At 38.3% G+C, this 17,548-nt stretch overlaps 1 protein-coding gene across 3 annotated transcripts in view; it reads right to left on the bottom strand.

Annotated features, from left to right (window-relative positions):
- MAP3K15 (mitogen-activated protein kinase kinase kinase 15) overlaps nucleotides 1–17,548 on the bottom strand; it is a 74,216-nt gene that overhangs the window by 45,597 nt on the left and 11,071 nt on the right. For 2 of the 3 annotated variants that reach the window (XR_010068063.1, XM_063305151.1), the window contains exons 3-6: nucleotides 16,508–16,531; nucleotides 4,531–4,724; nucleotides 3,824–3,992; nucleotides 3,061–3,167 (exon numbers count right to left, since the gene is read on the bottom strand). Coding sequence is in view for 2 of the 3 variants with exons in the window: in XM_063305151.1 (XP_063161221.1) it covers nucleotides 3,061–3,167; nucleotides 3,824–3,992; nucleotides 4,531–4,724; nucleotides 16,508–16,531 (494 nt within the window). In the remaining variant the exon portion in view is untranslated. Of the gene's footprint in view, nucleotides 1–3,060; nucleotides 3,168–3,823; nucleotides 3,993–4,530; nucleotides 4,725–16,089; nucleotides 16,125–16,507; nucleotides 16,532–17,548 lie in introns of those variants that run through there. The other variant, XM_063305152.1, reaches the window with a different exon arrangement.

Raw genomic sequence — 17,548 nt, forward strand, 5'->3', positions numbered from 1 at the left:
TTTAAATATTAATAAATGGCCTCAAGTTACAACCTTATTTTGAAATAGTCAAAACATTAAATAATTGATCACTTTAAAACAGATCTGGGAAAGTTGTGCTTTTTTGGTGATTTGTGGGTTCTTTTTTAAAGGAGCCCTGCATTTTCCTGAAGTTACTCTGTCAGGATCCACTACCTGAAATACTGAGACTGAATCTCAGTATTTAATCCCAGTAGGCAGGATTAAAGCCAGAAGCAGATGAAACCATGCCTTTTACTTTCACACTCTCTTTCTGCCACCCATCTTTCTTATATTTTGATAATAAACTTATGCGTTTTGCATGAATTCCAGATTTGCAATAAGACTTTTATGCAGAAAACTGTTGCTGAATCATCCTTTCTCTACTACAGGGTCTCTCAACCTTGGCAACTTTAAGATGTGTGGACTTCAACTCCCACAATTCTGGGAGTTGAAGTTCACGCATCTTAAAGTTGCCAAGGTTGAGAAACCCTGCTGTACTCAATTAAGGATGATTCCACATTGCCACCTAAGCTACTTGTCTCCTATGCTGCTCCTGGCTGTTCCTGAGCCAACTCTGAAGATTCCAGTCTACACTGCATTGCTTTGGCAACAGATTATGGCTACTGAAGACCCTGACTGGGCAATCTCCTGCTTCTTTCCCCTCCCATCCATGCAGGGAATGCAAGTCACCTGGCTGGTTCCTGGGCTTGCTTTTTCCTTTTCGGGATTGATCCCTCTCCATTATTTTTATCTGCTTTTCCAGATGTTTGCACACCTGCATGCTTTCACATCCCTTTCCCAGATTTTCTTCTTTGGCACTAATGCAAGAAAACCCCTTTTCCCCTCATAACTGTTTTGATGCTGTAATGATTAAAACGAAGAGAACAACTTGTTCCTTTATTTCACTTTATTTAGTCCATGGAAATTCTGTAGGAAGGAAGAATTGATGATTCAGCTCCACAGAAACAAAGTAACGTTCAGTCAAGCTTTGCAGCTTTATTCCAAGATTCCCATCTTGCAACTTAAAAAATTAGGAATAAAAAAAGAAAGGGAAGCTTTGCAGCACTGTGAGCAGGGGATGGAAAAGCAAGGGACGGTACCTCATCCAGCCTGTGCAGAAACCAAAATGATGCCCTCTGAGAGATGTAAGGGTTGAACGGAGCACTGAGTTTCTACAGGAGGTGGGAAAACCTCAGGCAGGGAAAGTTCATTGATTTAATGGGCTACCAATGGATCAACCACAAGATAATTTAAAAATTGCAGCTGCTGACTTGCAGAGAACGTAACAGCCCAGCCACCCAGAACAAAGTGGCTACAAAGTGTAGTCACCAGCTGCTGGAGGACAGGGGATATGCCAGTCACTGTAGGCAATCATATCTGGGGCTCTCGTTGGATTAGAAAGAAGTGCTGCAGAAGTGCTTAGGATAGCCTAGAAGAGAAAACAGTAGTTTTGAACCTTCAAAACAGGGGCTGCAGGTGAATTTGTGATCTGCATGGAATGGGTGAAGAATGATGTCATCCATCCCACACCCAAGAAATGGTGGGTGACCCAAATTGTAAATGGGGTAAGCAAGGGGTATGGATAAGGATAAGCAATTTCACCAGCAATGGTTGCTTATAGAAGATACGGCCCCAAGTACCACAATATTTTGTAAATTAATGGTATTCACAGTTCTGCAGGGAATTGATCTAGTTACAGAACAGCTGATCGATCAGCGGTTACCAACTGTGAATGTTCTGAACAGTGTGACGATAGTTGCCAAGACCTCTACCCCCACTATAATCTGCTTTAGATAAGTGGCTCAGGTACAGCCAAGCTATTCAAATACTGACGTGCAAGTTCAAAAGGCAAAGTCCGCAAAGACTTGTCTTACTCCATATTGATTATAAGCACCTAGTTTTTTTGTTGCTCAGTATATAGCAAGTTATGCTTTTCTTCTATCCTGAGCATAATAAGTCCTAAGCACAAAGAACCTTGGAAGAAAGCCAGTCTTGTCTTCAGAAAGATGGAATAGTGTGGCCTTGATTCTGGCCTAATCCAATGCAATCCAGGTAGAGACCTTGCACGCATACATTAAAATGGAGGTACATACATATAAGAAGAGCCAGTTTGGTGCAGTGGCTAAGGTGATGGACTAGAAACCAGGAGACCATGAATTCTGGTCCTTTCTAAGCCAGCTGGGTAACTCTGAGCCAGTTGCTTGCTCCCTCAGCCAGCCTCATGTCACTGGGTTATTGTGGGGAAAATAGGAGAAGGGAGCATTACGCATGCCACCTTGTGTTGTATAATATAAAGACAGGATTTAAATCAAGTATGTAAAAAAAAAACAAAAATTTTTGAATTATTTGAAGGAGTAGGACATTTCACAGTCTGATTTTCATGAAACTTGTGGGAAATGACTGCAACAGTATCCTTGGCACTAACAGTTGTTGTTATTAAAGGATAAAAAGAAATCTGCATCACCTGCTGAGAAATATGTTCAATGGTACAATATATTCAAATCTGTTTTACTATTTGTACTAAGTAACTTGTTCACTACAGTAAACTATGCTATACAGATGAAATTTATCAGTCTACTAAGCAGAACCCAGTCTAATAGTGTCCAAGGACTGTTTTCAAAGCAGAATTAGTGAAAGTATCTGAGAGATGGCTGGAAGTATATTAGAAATACCAGTTTAACTTAAATGAAATCGGGTCTGAAAATGATTTTGTTCTTTTCGTAAAATATGGTATGTAAGTTAAAAATTGACTAATTAGGGGGATGATGCCTGTTATTAACAAAACGCTAGTAAATTGAATATGACATCTTTCTGGAAATGATATCCACAAAATACTGTTCCATCATTTGCATGATGGCATAATTATATAAACAGCAGCAGAATTTGGTCCATTATGTGCAAGTCCATTGTACTGAGGTCCAGTAAATTTGAAGTTTCACTCCATAAAACTTTAACTGTAAACATATTTTCAAGCTATACATGGTGGCTCACTGACTGCATAAAATACCTATTTATCAAAATGAATAATAATAAAAGCACATACATAATATTTAAACTTACCGATTCAGTGCAAAGGCATAGTGAAATTTGATATTGTGCTGATCAGCCAGATCACAAGTTGGGAGCATTTCCAGTGTCTCCACCAGTTTCACCATAGCATCATAATCCTAGCAGTACAAAAGGCAATAAAATGTTTATAAACAAAACATATGCATCAAGCATTTCTCCTTTTCCTACTTCACAAATGTGGCCATGACCAACAACTCCTTAAAAAAGTATAGTCCTTGTCCCTAACAATTGATTCATCACAGAACAAAATATGCCAGCAAGATGCTCTTTAGTTACAGGGAACAACTATATAACTCTGAAGTGGCCAGGATTTAGGAATTTATGCAATCTTGAATAGAATTTGTCTTTGCTTTTGTTAACAAGTCACTGGTGTTACTCTAGATGAATGACCCTTCTCTTTAAGTATTAATCTATTTCTAACTGGGAGAAAGTCAAAGTGAAATTTAAGAAGTAGCCTTATAGCTAATCTCTTTGTAGGGACAGCAGATATGTAACATAAATGCTGAAGGCCACAGAATTGGGTAACACTCAGATTGCATAACAATTGTTTATATGATTCATTTACTCAACTTCAGTTTAAGACTGATTAATATCTTAGAGAAAGACACAAAAATATGCAGCCAGTTAGGAAAAACAGTTCTGAACTTAAATTCTCACCTTTTAAAATAGGTGTCTTAAAAAGTGACAATTTAAGTTCAGAACCATCAAAACCATAAATGGGTAAATTCTGCATTTTCAGGTAAAAGTAACATACCTGGATATCTCTATATGATAGGAGTAAATTGATTACAATGTCAGAAGTCAGGACTTCAGTATTATCCATACGAAGTTTAATCCTAGCCAGTTCTTTTGCAAGTTCTTCTCCTTGATATTTCTCTCTAGCTTTTCTGATGTCATTTAACAGACTTTCCTTATAATATGTACTAAGGAATTAAGCACAAAGGAACACAAAGTTATTTAAACAGATGCTTAGGCATATTAAAATACAAAACAATGAAACCACAGGCTTTGGTTTCCCTGCTGGATGTTTGTTTATTAATTAATTCAATCTGTCTATCTGCCCATCTCAGCAAGTTGTTGTTAAGTATCTTCCAAAAAAAAATTAAGGAATGTTATGAATGGAGATATTCTGTTTCCATCTAGTTATAATAAAATCCCTGTGAAAAATTCAAATTTTGAGTATGGAAATCTACATTTTGTATGGTTCACTATACATTCATTCAAAGCCAATCATACCTGAACCTGATATGAATAGAAACTGCTTATCCCACAAATGTTCTACGTTACTAAGGTTATTAGAACAGCTGCATAAGAGAGGTACAACTTGGATCAAATTACAAACACACTAATCCATTAGGCAGAGAAATGCTGTGATTGCAGAACATGCTGGGGCTGTTTTTAAAAGAAAAAAAAACAGAAAAAGAATTGATAAATAAAAACACTAAAGAGTGATAAAATTACCATGACGTGATATGGATGTCCTTGAGGAGGCTGACAAACTTCTCCATTAGCGGAACACAGAGCGGTCCTAGGATGGTGTCCCAATTAGGTTGGATGTACTCAGATGCTCTCCGCTGGGCATCGCTTTCACAACAAAAATAATAATCGCATGATGACACAGTGTATGGAATGAAGTGGTAGTTGCCACTCGAAGCCTGAAGGGCACAATGCATTAAAATATTATTAAAATCAAAATAAAACAAGTATCATTCATGTAATGAATAATCTCTTTACGTTCAAGGCATGTACATGTCCCTGTCCTCAGCTCGTTGGGGAAGGGGATGATTGGGGAAGGCAATGGCAAACCATCAGCTATAGTCAGCCAAGAAAACGTCACGAAAGCGGCATCCCCCCAAAAGGTCAGACATGACTCGGTGCTTGCACAGGGGACCTTTCACCTTTTTTTCACACGTCCCTGTAAAAGAGCTTTTAAATGTTAAATCCCCAATCAGTAGCTGAAAAAGCCGCATGCCTTTTCCTCAATATGCACAAAAAGCCATATTATACAACCCTGTAAATGAGATCACATCTTCAAAGAAACATAAAATCCTACCATTTTTTATGGAAAATGCATGAAAAATGGAAAGTGTATTCCTAAACAATTCCTGGATTTTTTCCACTATTTCTGCACTGCACTGCATTTTTAGCTCTAACAATGGAGAATATATTTAGCTCATGGTTGAATTATTGGGTTCTTGCTGTTCTCTGGCTTTGATTTTCTTCATGCAGATGTTTCATTAACAGACTAGATAACATCATCAGTGCTCTGACATGGGGGAATGAGGTTTGTTGGCTATTTATATTTAGCAGCTTGTCCTTGTATGGGTTTGGGTAGAATATGCTGGTTGGTGGTCCTGTTTTTTCTTTCACTGGCATGCTGTTATCTGGTGCTCAGTGAATTAATAAGGTTCTGGTTTCTCTTTGTCTGAAATTGATTAATAGGTATTTGATAAGGGAGAATGTGGTCTGGGCTGTTTGTCTCTTTCTTTGATTTTGGATGTTCCTTTTGAATGGTTTCTAGATGAGGTTTATTTCTATATGCCTACTGATTACTAATGTGTCACAGTGTCAAGGTTATAGACCCAAGGTCTTGCATTCTTTGACCTGGATACAGCTTTCCAGTTGAAACTATGATTGAACTTGTCTCTATGCTGTGAAATCAATGCATTTTCATCATGCCTGCCTGTGATTCTACAGTTAATCATCAGCCATCAAGAAAATAATCAATTGATTACCCAATTCTCCATGAATGTTTCTGTCCTTTTAACTTCCTCTGAATTGGGGACATCAGTCATCTGATGGTAGTGAATTACAGAGTTTACCAATTATATTTTTCTTTGTTTTCAAAAATGTTGAGACCAGGAAAAGCACTCTCTATTCATATTTTCAATACTATATATAAATATATTGTGGTTTTTAAGGCCTTTAAGCTAAAAAATTACATACCATATTTTCCCTTATTGGGAAGATATACTATACCACTCTACTCGTTTTGGTTACCCTTTTGGTTGATTTCAGGTGTGAAAAGCCTGAATTGTTCCAGAGCAGTACATCTTGGGAACTCCAGGGAAAGGAAGGCACCAGCAACTGCCTTAGCTTCAGAGATGTTAAGACCAAAACATACTAAGTAGGCCCTTTTCTCCCCTCCTGCCTTCCCCTCTATTACTATCCTACCCCAGGATTCTGGATCTGATCTGATCCTTCTGGTGCGACTAGACTGATTTGTGAACAGCTGACTGCTGACTACAAGCCACTATAGGCTCTCTGCCAGGAAATGAAGGGTCCCATTGCCATGACATAGGACTCCCTTTCAGTTGGCTTCAGCTTCAGCTTCAGCTTCAGCTTCATTTACAGTTATTCCTCCACTGAGATATGTCCTTTCAGGCCATTAGCACAGGCATGAAAACTGACTGGTTCAAAAGCTTTGGATATTCATTGGATTGGCCACAGAATGTTAAATTGGAGACAAGTGTCTGTCATCAGACATTTTAATCATTAAGTGATAAGAGAAACAATACTAACTCCTTCTGCCTTTCCAAATTTTGATGTTTCCTGATACGTTTTGGCTGCAGCTCCCATATCTCCAGATAGTCTGGAATATGTTATAAACCAATTTATTGGAGATCGTGTTGGGGAAGTATGAGCTGATACATCTCATTATATTCTGTTTAACTTATATAAATAAGTTTTCTCTCTCCTTATCAGATGACAGCTTACAACACACACACACAATTACAAATCAACAAAACAATGGGGGTTTTGTGCTGTTAAGCCCACAAAAATGCTATTCAGTATAGTAAAATGCTGTACTATACTGTAACTATACTGTTAACAAAAACTGTTAAGCCCACAAAAAATGCTGTTAAGTATAGTAAAATGCCGTACTATAATATAAGAAAGAATTTTAAAAGTGTTAAAAAGATAGGTGCCAAGGAGGAGAAAAGAAGGTGCCACAGAAGGCTTATTAGAAAGAAACTTCTGTAAATATGTACTACACATAAAAATGTCCAATCTCTGATTCTGTGTTTTACTTCAGCAGATGGCCATTTAATTTTTCATCCTGCCTTTATTATTATTATAAATAACTCAAGGCAGCGAACATACCAAATACTCCTTCCTCCTATTTTCCCCACAACAGCAACCCTGTGAGGTGACTTGGGCTGAGAGAGGGTGACTGGCCCAAGTTCACCTTTCATGCCTAAGGCGGGACTAGAACTCACAGACTCCTGGTTTCTAGCCCAGCACCTTAGCCACTAGACCAAACTGGCTCTTTAGGGTAAAGGGCTGCTGTGACTGTAAATAGGCAGGTTGAAACAAGCTTAAAAATCCTTTTTCTAAGTAAAATAAAGGAATTCTACAGAAATACCACATTTTTTTCCACTGCAGTATGTGTACAGGGAACGTCTGTATTGCAAGCAGAAAACAATTGTATTCCACATGCTAGACAAGGTAGACACCAGCTCCCAAGAATGGATACGTACCATTCGGTAAAATCAGACATATTGCCTGTGGGATCATATTCAATTCTTTAATTTACTAGTAGCATTAAGGACCAAGGAGAAATATTTCAACACTAAATAAAAATATTTTGGTTTAATATTATAAATAAACTTCATTATGTGGTCATACAAATAAATGCAATATAGTTGCATTAAGAAGTTTAAAGTTTAATTATAGAAGCTGGAACGTATTATTTGTCATTACCCTAAGAGTATTGGAAGACAGTGTGACGCATGGTTAAAATGGGTTCTTCTTCAGATCATTTATGTCCTTGGGATAATACTAATTTGGGGATGCCAGCACTGTGGACTCTTCCATGTCTCAAGGCTTCTGGAATCAAGGAAGCAGGACATTGGTTCCCAAGGCTGCTAGCCTAACAGAATTAGTGGCAGAGACTCTGGTAAATAATGCTGGCTACTCCAAGTCCCCAAACAGTTAAAACAAAGCTATTTTTAAAATGTTTAAGAAGTAATTACTTCAAAACCAAGGCAGAAAAGCAAGCATATAGCAACATTTATAAAATGTAAAGCAAAGTAAAAGAATGATACATACTTTGCCCATCACACCACCACTATGGTATTCTGGAGGTAGCTGTACTTGAAGAAAAGCTTTATGGTTGGCAACTGCAGCCTACTCCAAATTATAATGGAAGAAGAAAAGGATTCATATTTTTAAAAAAAGACACATGGAAAAGAAAAGAATTATTAAGAAAAGAAAAAAGAAAACAGCAAAGAATTCATGTGTGTATGTGAGCATGACTGTATGTGCACGTACAATACAAAAGTTAATGGAATGTATAACTAAACTACAAAGGTAGTAGTTTAGGAAGCCAGAATATAAATGGGTAGCCATTACATTTAGTTTTCTTTGCTGGGATAATTCTTAAAAATCCACAAGGCTGAGCATTTTTGTCATTTTACAAGAAGTCTTTTGAAAGAAATTGGCAGCCAGATTTCAAGGCTCTTCAAGCTTCAGAAATGGGCACAGAATATTGCAGCCCTTCATTATATGCAAGGCCAGTTCTGGTTTGGGAAAATAAATTCTAAGATATAAGAAGGAGCTGATAAGTCACACTCTCTTTAGGGCTGTAAATTAGTAAGCTTTCATCTTAATTGTTTATTTTATGGGAATAAAGGAGGATAACATCTCACCTCAATATTAAATTATTTAAAAAAAAAACAGAAGTAAAGAATCTTGGATTTTATCTTAAATAAGATAAAGTTTAATTTCATGGTAGTGTACTCACTCAAAACATACGTGAAATTACAGGCTTTTCCAATTTAGTTTAAGCAAGGCTCAAAGGCCATATCCCAACAGACACATTAATGATTCAATAGCTTACATAATTTCTATTCTCAGCTCAATAAACCCATTCTTTCCTCCCTAACAAAATTAATCTTCTAATTTAAACATTCTTTAAAGGGGAGGGGAGGTCAAATGATTATCTAAAACAAATAATAAACAGATAAGGAAAATTATTTCCTATAGCTCATAAATCTTTTTGTATTTTAAACTTATTAAATGTACAACAAAGAGTAAACATGTGCACTCACCCCAGAAGACTACCACATAACAAAAAATCATCCCTAATTAGACTTTGAAAATCAGTATTACATCTAACTTGCTCCAAAGCAAGCATCTTATCGTGGAAGTTTCAGCACTTTCCTTTAACTGAAGGTCCAATTCTCCATTCTTCCTTTGATTCACTACTGAATTACAATCAATCGTGGTTACTACATGGCAACCTTTGATTCACTACTGAATTACAATCATGTTTGCTACATGGCAATTGCATGGATCTGCCAATTATTTAACACACAGCCAGATGTTGTCCTGCACATACCTGAATCAAAAATTTCAATTGTCATAATTGTATACATAAAGCTAACATAGGAAGTTCTGCATGCAAAATTATATCAGCAAATAGTATTTGACACAGGACAAACCAGTTACTAATAAAAGCTGCTGTACTAATCCTTAGGGAAAAACACTGATCTTTACTTCCATGGAAAAGGAAATTATTTGAGTTCTCTTCAGCTCTCTTCCCAGCCAGATTACTACTGCTCTTACTATAATATAGCAATGACTCCACCCGTATATTACAGTGTACTAAAAGATTTGTGTGTGTTTATTTACATTTATCAAGCCATTGATCATTTCCTGTTTCCCAGTATCCAATCCTTCAAATTATTTAAGTCTAGAATAACCATCTAGATGAAAAAAAAAGGCATCTAGAAAAGTATAAGATTTCGGAGTTTGTGAAATTGCCATGCTGAGAACTACACAGTCTCCATTGAGTCCTATGTCAATCCATATTTTTGTGAACCACATCTACATAATTTATCCTATCCTTACTTTCCTATTTTATTCTATACTTCCTATTTGGACATTAGAGCAATAGAAATGAGATTTATTATGTACTATTTATTTATTTGTGTGGGTGTGTGTATTTTACTAATTAATTTATAATCTGCTGGAGAAAATTTACCTAGTGTGTTTAATATAAAGATGGGGACTTTTCTAACTGGACAAATACGTTTGTACCCACAAATACAATCCTCATCACATCAACAGAGACCATAAATTTATTTCTAGCATAGAGGCACCAAAGAGAAGTAGAAGACACTTTTATAGTGGCATCTGGCACTAGTCTAGGTGCAAAACTACAGATGCAGGATTGCTATTTTAGATGTGGGTATTTAGTAGTCTCTACTAGTCATGTGGGTATTTGGGTAATCTAGTCATCTAGTCATCACTACTATCCCATCTGCCCTTAAATTAGCTTTGAAAACCTGGGGCCTTAGGGTAGGGTGGTTGTCGGGCTTTTTTAGATTGGGCATTGAATGAGAAAGGAGGTTTTATTATTCCCTTTGGATGATTATAATTCTTTTCTGACACTGTGATGTTTCTTGCTTTTTAATTGATAAGATGCCCAGAGTCAGACAGCCCTAGAAATATGCTGAATGGATGAATGAATGCATGAACTGGTGCTGCACGTTTGTTTCCTCCACCCTCTAGTTTCACTCCATACTGAGGGCAGGGGGTACCAACATTACTGCTCTTTCTCCTTGCTCTTTCTACTGCTTATTTGTTTGAAGAGGACAGGCAAACAGGCAGCAGCAGCAGCAAACAGAAGGAGCAGGCCCACAAATTTCCAGTCTGTCAAGGGGTGCTCTACTCAGCCATGGGCCCCAGCAATTGTTCACTACTGCCAACCTCTATGGCCAGACCAGGACAAAAGACTATGGGAAATCTTGTTTATAGAGATAATTAAGGACTTCCACCAGATCATCAAACCCCTGAATCAGCCATGCTTTTTTTAATTGAACCTTATTAAATTTTCAAAATAAAAAGATAAAAGCTAACAAAGAATAAAGTAAAATAGGAAAACAAAGCAGAAACGAATAAAGTAAAGTCAAAACTGCAGAAAAAGAGAGAAAAAAGACGATACAGAAAAGAACGACTCCTGACTTTCTTTGCTACAGATATAAGTATACATTTATAGTAAACTCTTACTCTAAGTTTACAATGTAGCTTTCATTAATTCTATTGTCCATTATTATTTCTAATTATCAAATCCAGATACCATGATTTCATTTTTTTCTGTTTCACACAAAAGTCCAAAAGGGGTTTCCAGATAGCACTGAAATTAGTCAGTGTCTCTGAATCATCCATGTTTTAATTCCCATAATTTTTAATGAAAATTCCACAACAAAATGAAATTAATACAACTTTAATTTAAAGAACATAGCTGCATAGTTAGACTACAACCTCCCAAACAATGCTTTAGATCTGTATAAATGTGCTACCATAGAAATAAGGAAAAGAATACAGGTTACCCCAGAGGTAGCAAAGTTGTACAGGTAGTCCTCACTCGATAACCACAATTGGACCAGAATTTCAGTTGCTAAGCAAATCGGTCATTAAGCAAATCTGGCCTGATTTTACAACCATTTTGTGGTGGTCGTTAAATGAATCACTGTGGCATTAAGTGGACCACATGGCCATTAAGTGAATCACACAATTCCCCGTTGATTTAGCTTGCCAGAACCTGGCCGGGAAGGTTAAAAATGGCGGTCACGTGACCATGCAACGCTGCAATGGTCATAAATGTGAACCAATTGCCAAGAGCCCGAATTGTGATCATGTGATTGCAGGGACGCTGTGGTGGTCGTAAGTATGAGAACTAGTAATAAGTCTTTTTTTTCCCAGCACCATTGTAAGTCCGAACCATCACTAAACGAATGGTTGTTAAGCAAGGACTACCTGTATGGAGATCTTTCTACTGGATCCTTTTAGATGGAGTGGCTAATTTGGGATCGTCAGCATATAAAACACAGACTCTATGAAAATTCAAAATGATCTCAGAAGTTCTGAAATGTTGGTTTAACCCTGCCATCAAACTTCACCTTTAGCCCAGAAGTTATAAACTTAAGTTCTCCAATTCCCTTGCAGTTACGTGTGTGTGAATGTGTGTGTACATATACATAAAATCCTTAATAAATATGGCAAAGATGAATTGACTAGAATTGAATTAGCGTTACTGCAAAACAGAAAAAGTTATTTACAGCTTGATGCATCCTTCTTGTTGACAAAGTGAGCAAAGCTGTTATCAAGACTGTATTTTACTCAAAGTAGGAAAGACATCAGTTTCAAAACATCTGTATGTGTGGACTGTATACTTTTACTTATCTTGCATGATTTGTTTTCAACTACTGCTTTTATGGGACGCGGTGGCGCTGTGGGTTAAACAGCTGAGCTGCTGAGCTTGCCGATCGGAAGGTCAGCGGTTTGAATCCGCGTGACGGGGTGAGCTCCCATTGCTAGTCCCAGGTCCTGCCAACCTAGCAGTTCGAAAACATGCAAATGTGAGTAGATTAATAGGTACCGCTTCAGCGGGCAGGTAACGGCGTTTCGTGTAGTCATGCCAACCACATGACCACGGTAGTGTCTACGGACAAACGCTGGCTCTTCAGCTTTGAAACGGAGATGAGCACCGCCCCCTAGAGTCGGACACGACTGGACTTAATGTCAAGGGAAACCTTTACCTTTACTGCTTTTATACAATTGCCAGCTATTTTGTTGTTTATTCATTTAGTCGCTTCCAACTCTTCGTGACTTCATGGACCAGCCCACGCCAGAGCTTCCTGTCGGTCAACACCCCCAGCTCCCCCAGGGACGAGTCCGTCACCTCTAGAATATCATCCATCCACCTTGCCCGTGGTCAGCCCCTCTTCCTTTTGCCCTCTACTCTCCCTAGCATCAGCATCTTCTCCAGGGTGTCCTGTCTTCTCATTATGTGGCCAAAGTATTTCAGTTTTGCCTTTAATATCATTCCCTCAGGTGAGCAGTTTGGCTTTATTTCCTGGAGGAGGGACTGGTTTGATCTTCTGGCAGTCCAAGGCACTCTCAGAATTTTCCTCCAACACCACAGTTCAAAAGCATCTATCTTCCTTCTCTCAGCCTTCCTTATGGTCCAGCTCTCGCACCCATATGTTACTATGGGGAACACCATTGCTTTAACTATGTGGACCTTTGTTGTCAGTGTGATGTCTCTGCTCTTAACTATTTTATCGAGATTTGTCATTGCTCTTCTCCCAAGGATTAAGCGTCTTCTGATTTCCTGACTGCAGTCAGCATCTGCAGTAATCTTCGCACCTAGAAATACAAAGTCTTTCACTGCTTCTACATTTTCTCCCTCTATTTGCCAGTTCTCAATCAAGTTGGTTGCCATAATCTTGGTTTTTTTTTAGGTTTAGCTGCAAGCCAGCTTTTGCACTTTCTTCTTTCACCTTCATCATAAGGCTCCTCAGTTCCTCTTCGCTTTCAGCCATCAAAGTGGTATCATCTGCATATCTGAGATTGTTAATGTTTCTTCCAGCAATTTAAACTCCAGCCTTGGATTCCTCAAGCCCAGCATGTCGCATGATGTGTTCTGCATACAAGTTGAATAGGTAGGGTGAGAGTATACAGCCCTGCCGTACTCCTTTCCCAATCTTAAACCAGTCCGTTGTTCCGTGGTCTGTTCTTACTGTTGTTACTCGGTCGTTATACAGATTCTTCAGGCGGCATACAAGATGACTTGGTATCCCCATACCACTAAGAACTTGCCACAATTTGTTATGGTCCACACAGTCAAAGGCTTTAGAATAGTCAATAAAACAGAAATAGATGTTTTTCTGAAACTCCCTGGCTTTTTCCATGATCCAGCGGATATTGGCAATTTGGTCCCTAGTTCCTCTGCCTTTTCTAAACCCAGCTTGTACATCTGGCAATTCTCGCTCCATTAATTGCTGAAGTCTACCTTGCAGGATCTTGAGCATTGCCTTACTGGCATGTGAAATGAGTGCCACTGTTCGATAGTTTGAACATTCTTTAGTGTTTCCCTTTTTTGGTATGGGGATATAAGTTGATTTTTTCCAGTCTGATGGCCATTCTTGTGTTTTCCAAATTTGCTGGCATATAGCATGCATTACCTTGAGAGCATCATCATGCAAGATTTTGAACAGTTCAGCTGGGATGCCGTCATCTCCTGCTGCCTTGTTGTTAGCAATGCTTCTTAAGGCCCATTCAACCTCACTCTTCAGGATGTCTGGCTCTAGCTCACTGACCACACCGTCAAAGCTATCCCCGATATTGTTATCCTTCCTATACAGGTCTTCTGTATGTTCTTGCCACCTTTTCTTGATCTCTTCTTCTTCTGTTAGGTCCTTGCCATCTTTGTTTTTGATCATACCCATTTTGGCCTGGAATTTACCTCCGATGTTTCTAATTTTCTGGAAGAGGTCTCTTGTCCTTCCTATTCTATTGTCTTCTTCCACTTCCATGCATTGCTTGTTTAAAAATAATTCCTTATCTCTTCTGGCTAACCTCTGGAATTTTGCATTTAATTGGACATATCTCCCCCTATCACTGTTGCCTTTTGCTTTCCTTCTTTCTTGGGATACTTCTAGTGTCTCAGCAGACAGCCATTTTGCCTTCTTGGTTTTCTCTTTCTTTGGGATGTATTTTGTTGCCGCCTCCTGAACAATGTTGCGAACTTCTGTCCAGAGTTCTTCCGGGACCCTATCTACTAAGTCCAGTCCCTTAAATCAATTCTTCACCTCCACTGCATATTCCTTAGGAATATTAGTGAGCTCATATCTAGCTGATCTGTGGGTCTTCCCTAATCTCTTTAGTCTGATCCTAAATTGTGCAAGACGTTCGTGATCGGAACTACAGTCAGCTCCAGGTCTTGTTTTTACTGACTGTATAGATGTCTGCCACCTTTGGCTGCAAAGGATGTAGTCAATCTGATTTCGGTGTTGTCCATCTGGGGAAGTCCATGTATAAAGCCATCTCTTAGGTTGCTGGAAGAGAGTGTTTGTTATGCAGAGTGAGTTGTCTTGGCAAAATTCTATCAGCCTATGTCCTGCTTCGTTTTGTTCTCCCAGGCCATGCTTACCTGTAATTCCAGGTGTCATTTGACTGCCCACCTTAGCATTCCAGTCTCCTGTGATGAAAATAACATCTCTTTTCGGCGTGTTGTCCAGTAGGTGCTGCAGATCCTCATAGAACTGCTGTACTTCAGCTTCTTCGGCATCTGTGGTTGGGGCGTATATTTGGATCACTGTGATGTTAGATGGCTTGCCCTGAATTCGAATTGAGATCATTCTATCGTTTTTTGGATTGTATCCAAGCACTGCTTTAGCCACTTGACTATTAATTATGAAGGCTACACCATTTCTTCTGTGGTCCTCTTGTCCACAGTAGTAGATCTGGTGGTCAGTTGATATGAAGTGGCCCATTCCTGTCCATTTCAGTTCACTGATGCCCAAAATGTCTATCTTTAATCTTGACATCTCACCAATAACCACATCCAATTTGCCCTGGCTCATAGATCTTACATTCCAGGTTCCAATGGTGTGTTGATCCTTAGAACATCGGATTCGCCGTTCACCACCAGCACCGTCGGCTGCTAGCCGTCCTTTCGGCTTTGAGCTAGCTGCGTCATCACGTCTGGGGCTAGTTGAACTTGATCCATTTAGTTTTCACGGCAAGAATACTGGGGTGGGTTGCCATTACCTTCCCCGAAGATCGCATTTAGTCTGACGTCTCTGTCATGACCTTCCCGTCTTGGGTGGCCCTTCATGGTTTAGCTCATGGCATCACTGAGGTGCTCAAGCTCCAGCAGGACAAGGTAACGATCCTTTGCTGAAGTTGCCAGCTATACACAAAACTAAATCTTTATACTTTCTGGCAACTAATCCTACTAACTCATGATCAAGGCTTTTAAAATACATGTCATGCTGGTACTCTTCAAAGCATATTCATCTTCTTAAGACATTTCTTCTTTTTTCATGAAGCTGTGATGAATATAGTTTTTTTTCCTAGAGTTCTACGCAGCATATGGCAATTATTTAATTAATTTTATGAAACCCAGCTCTGGGACCATTAGTTCTCAGTTTCCTTTTAGATTAAAAACACGAATTGTAAAATGCAAATTTGTCTTGAAAGAAAGTGAAAAGTACAGATTCTCACTTTTTTAAAATAAGAATCCTGTGTACAACTGAGTCATGGAGAAAAAAAACTGGAAACATGCTAAAATTAATAAAAATAAATTATAAAATAGTAAGTTATATTATTCTATAAATTTTGTTATTGCAACTCACCAATCCCCAGGATATTCGATTTTAGTAGAATCACAGCAGATTCAGGAAAAATTTGTAAGCCACCTAATCCAACCCCCTGCTTTAAGTTAAATATCTCAATTAAATAAGGCCACTTTCCTATAAAATCTTAAACTGCTGAAAGCAACAGGGTAGACAAACTTGGTGCAGAACAGCATCCATTCTTCACATATTTGAATGTACCGTTCTCACGCTCAGAGTTCTCTCAAATTAAGAGTTCTGTAATATTTCCAACTTATGTCTTAAAACATAGGATCTTGTATACTTACTGTGTTTTTCTGAGATACCATGTCCTGAAAAAGAAAGGTAATATACAAACTTATTAAGTATAATACATATTGCCATTAAAAAACATTCCTTGATGCTACTGGTTTGAAGATTTATGCTTTAAATATGTGAATTTTATTATTTGATAGAAGTATTGCTTGTTTTTAAATGAGGTGGTTAAAAACTTAGCATTCATTTTGCCTAAATGCAGATGTAGTTTAATTTTTAAATTAATAATTAAGTCAATAATTTTTTACTTCACGCACCATGCACTTACAAAAACCAAACTGTACTTCTACTCTAGGATTCTAGTTGAATGCAGACAAACTTACTGCAGGAATACATGAACTCAGAAATGGGAATAAAAAAAAAATACCAGAAGTTAGCATTACCAAGGTTTGGGTTTTTCTTACTAATCTGATTATGACAAATAAAAATCATAGTTATATTTCACCTCTGGTATCTTTTCATCTAATCTGGAATGTTTTCACTCGTAACTGTATGTTATTTTTAAAGTAAAATTTTGTTCAAACTCACAAAGTAGCACATACACAAGAAAAATACGCTTTAGACATATTAAAAAACATTAAAGGAAAAACCATTAAAGGAAAAAAAGGGGAAAAAAACATTTTACTAGTGTATGTGTGTGTGTGACAGATACTAAACTTGTATGCCACCTGACTCTCAACAATTCTGGGCTAAACCATCAGAAGGGATGAGAAGGCTGGTGGCTGACCATAGAAGGACTATAGGAAGCCATTACAATTTCCAGAAGCAGAGGCACTATAATGTTTTAAGCATCCCTTCCCTTTTCCTTGGTCTTTCAGTCCTGATCTGGTTCCTCAGCAACTTCCAATATAGATAGTCCTCGCTTATTGACCAGCCATTCAGCGACTATTCAAAGCTGCGATGGTGCTAACTTACGGCCAACTTGCAGCATGCCCGCATGGCCAAGCGATTGAGATTTGGGCGCTTGGCAACTGGCTTGCATTTACAACAGTTGCAGTGTCCCACAGTCACGTGATCGCCATTTGCAGCCTTCA

This window comes from Candoia aspera, chromosome 5, assembly GCF_035149785.1.
Source record: "Candoia aspera isolate rCanAsp1 chromosome 5, rCanAsp1.hap2, whole genome shotgun sequence".
Classification (NCBI taxonomy): domain Eukaryota; kingdom Metazoa; phylum Chordata; class Lepidosauria; order Squamata; family Boidae; genus Candoia; species Candoia aspera.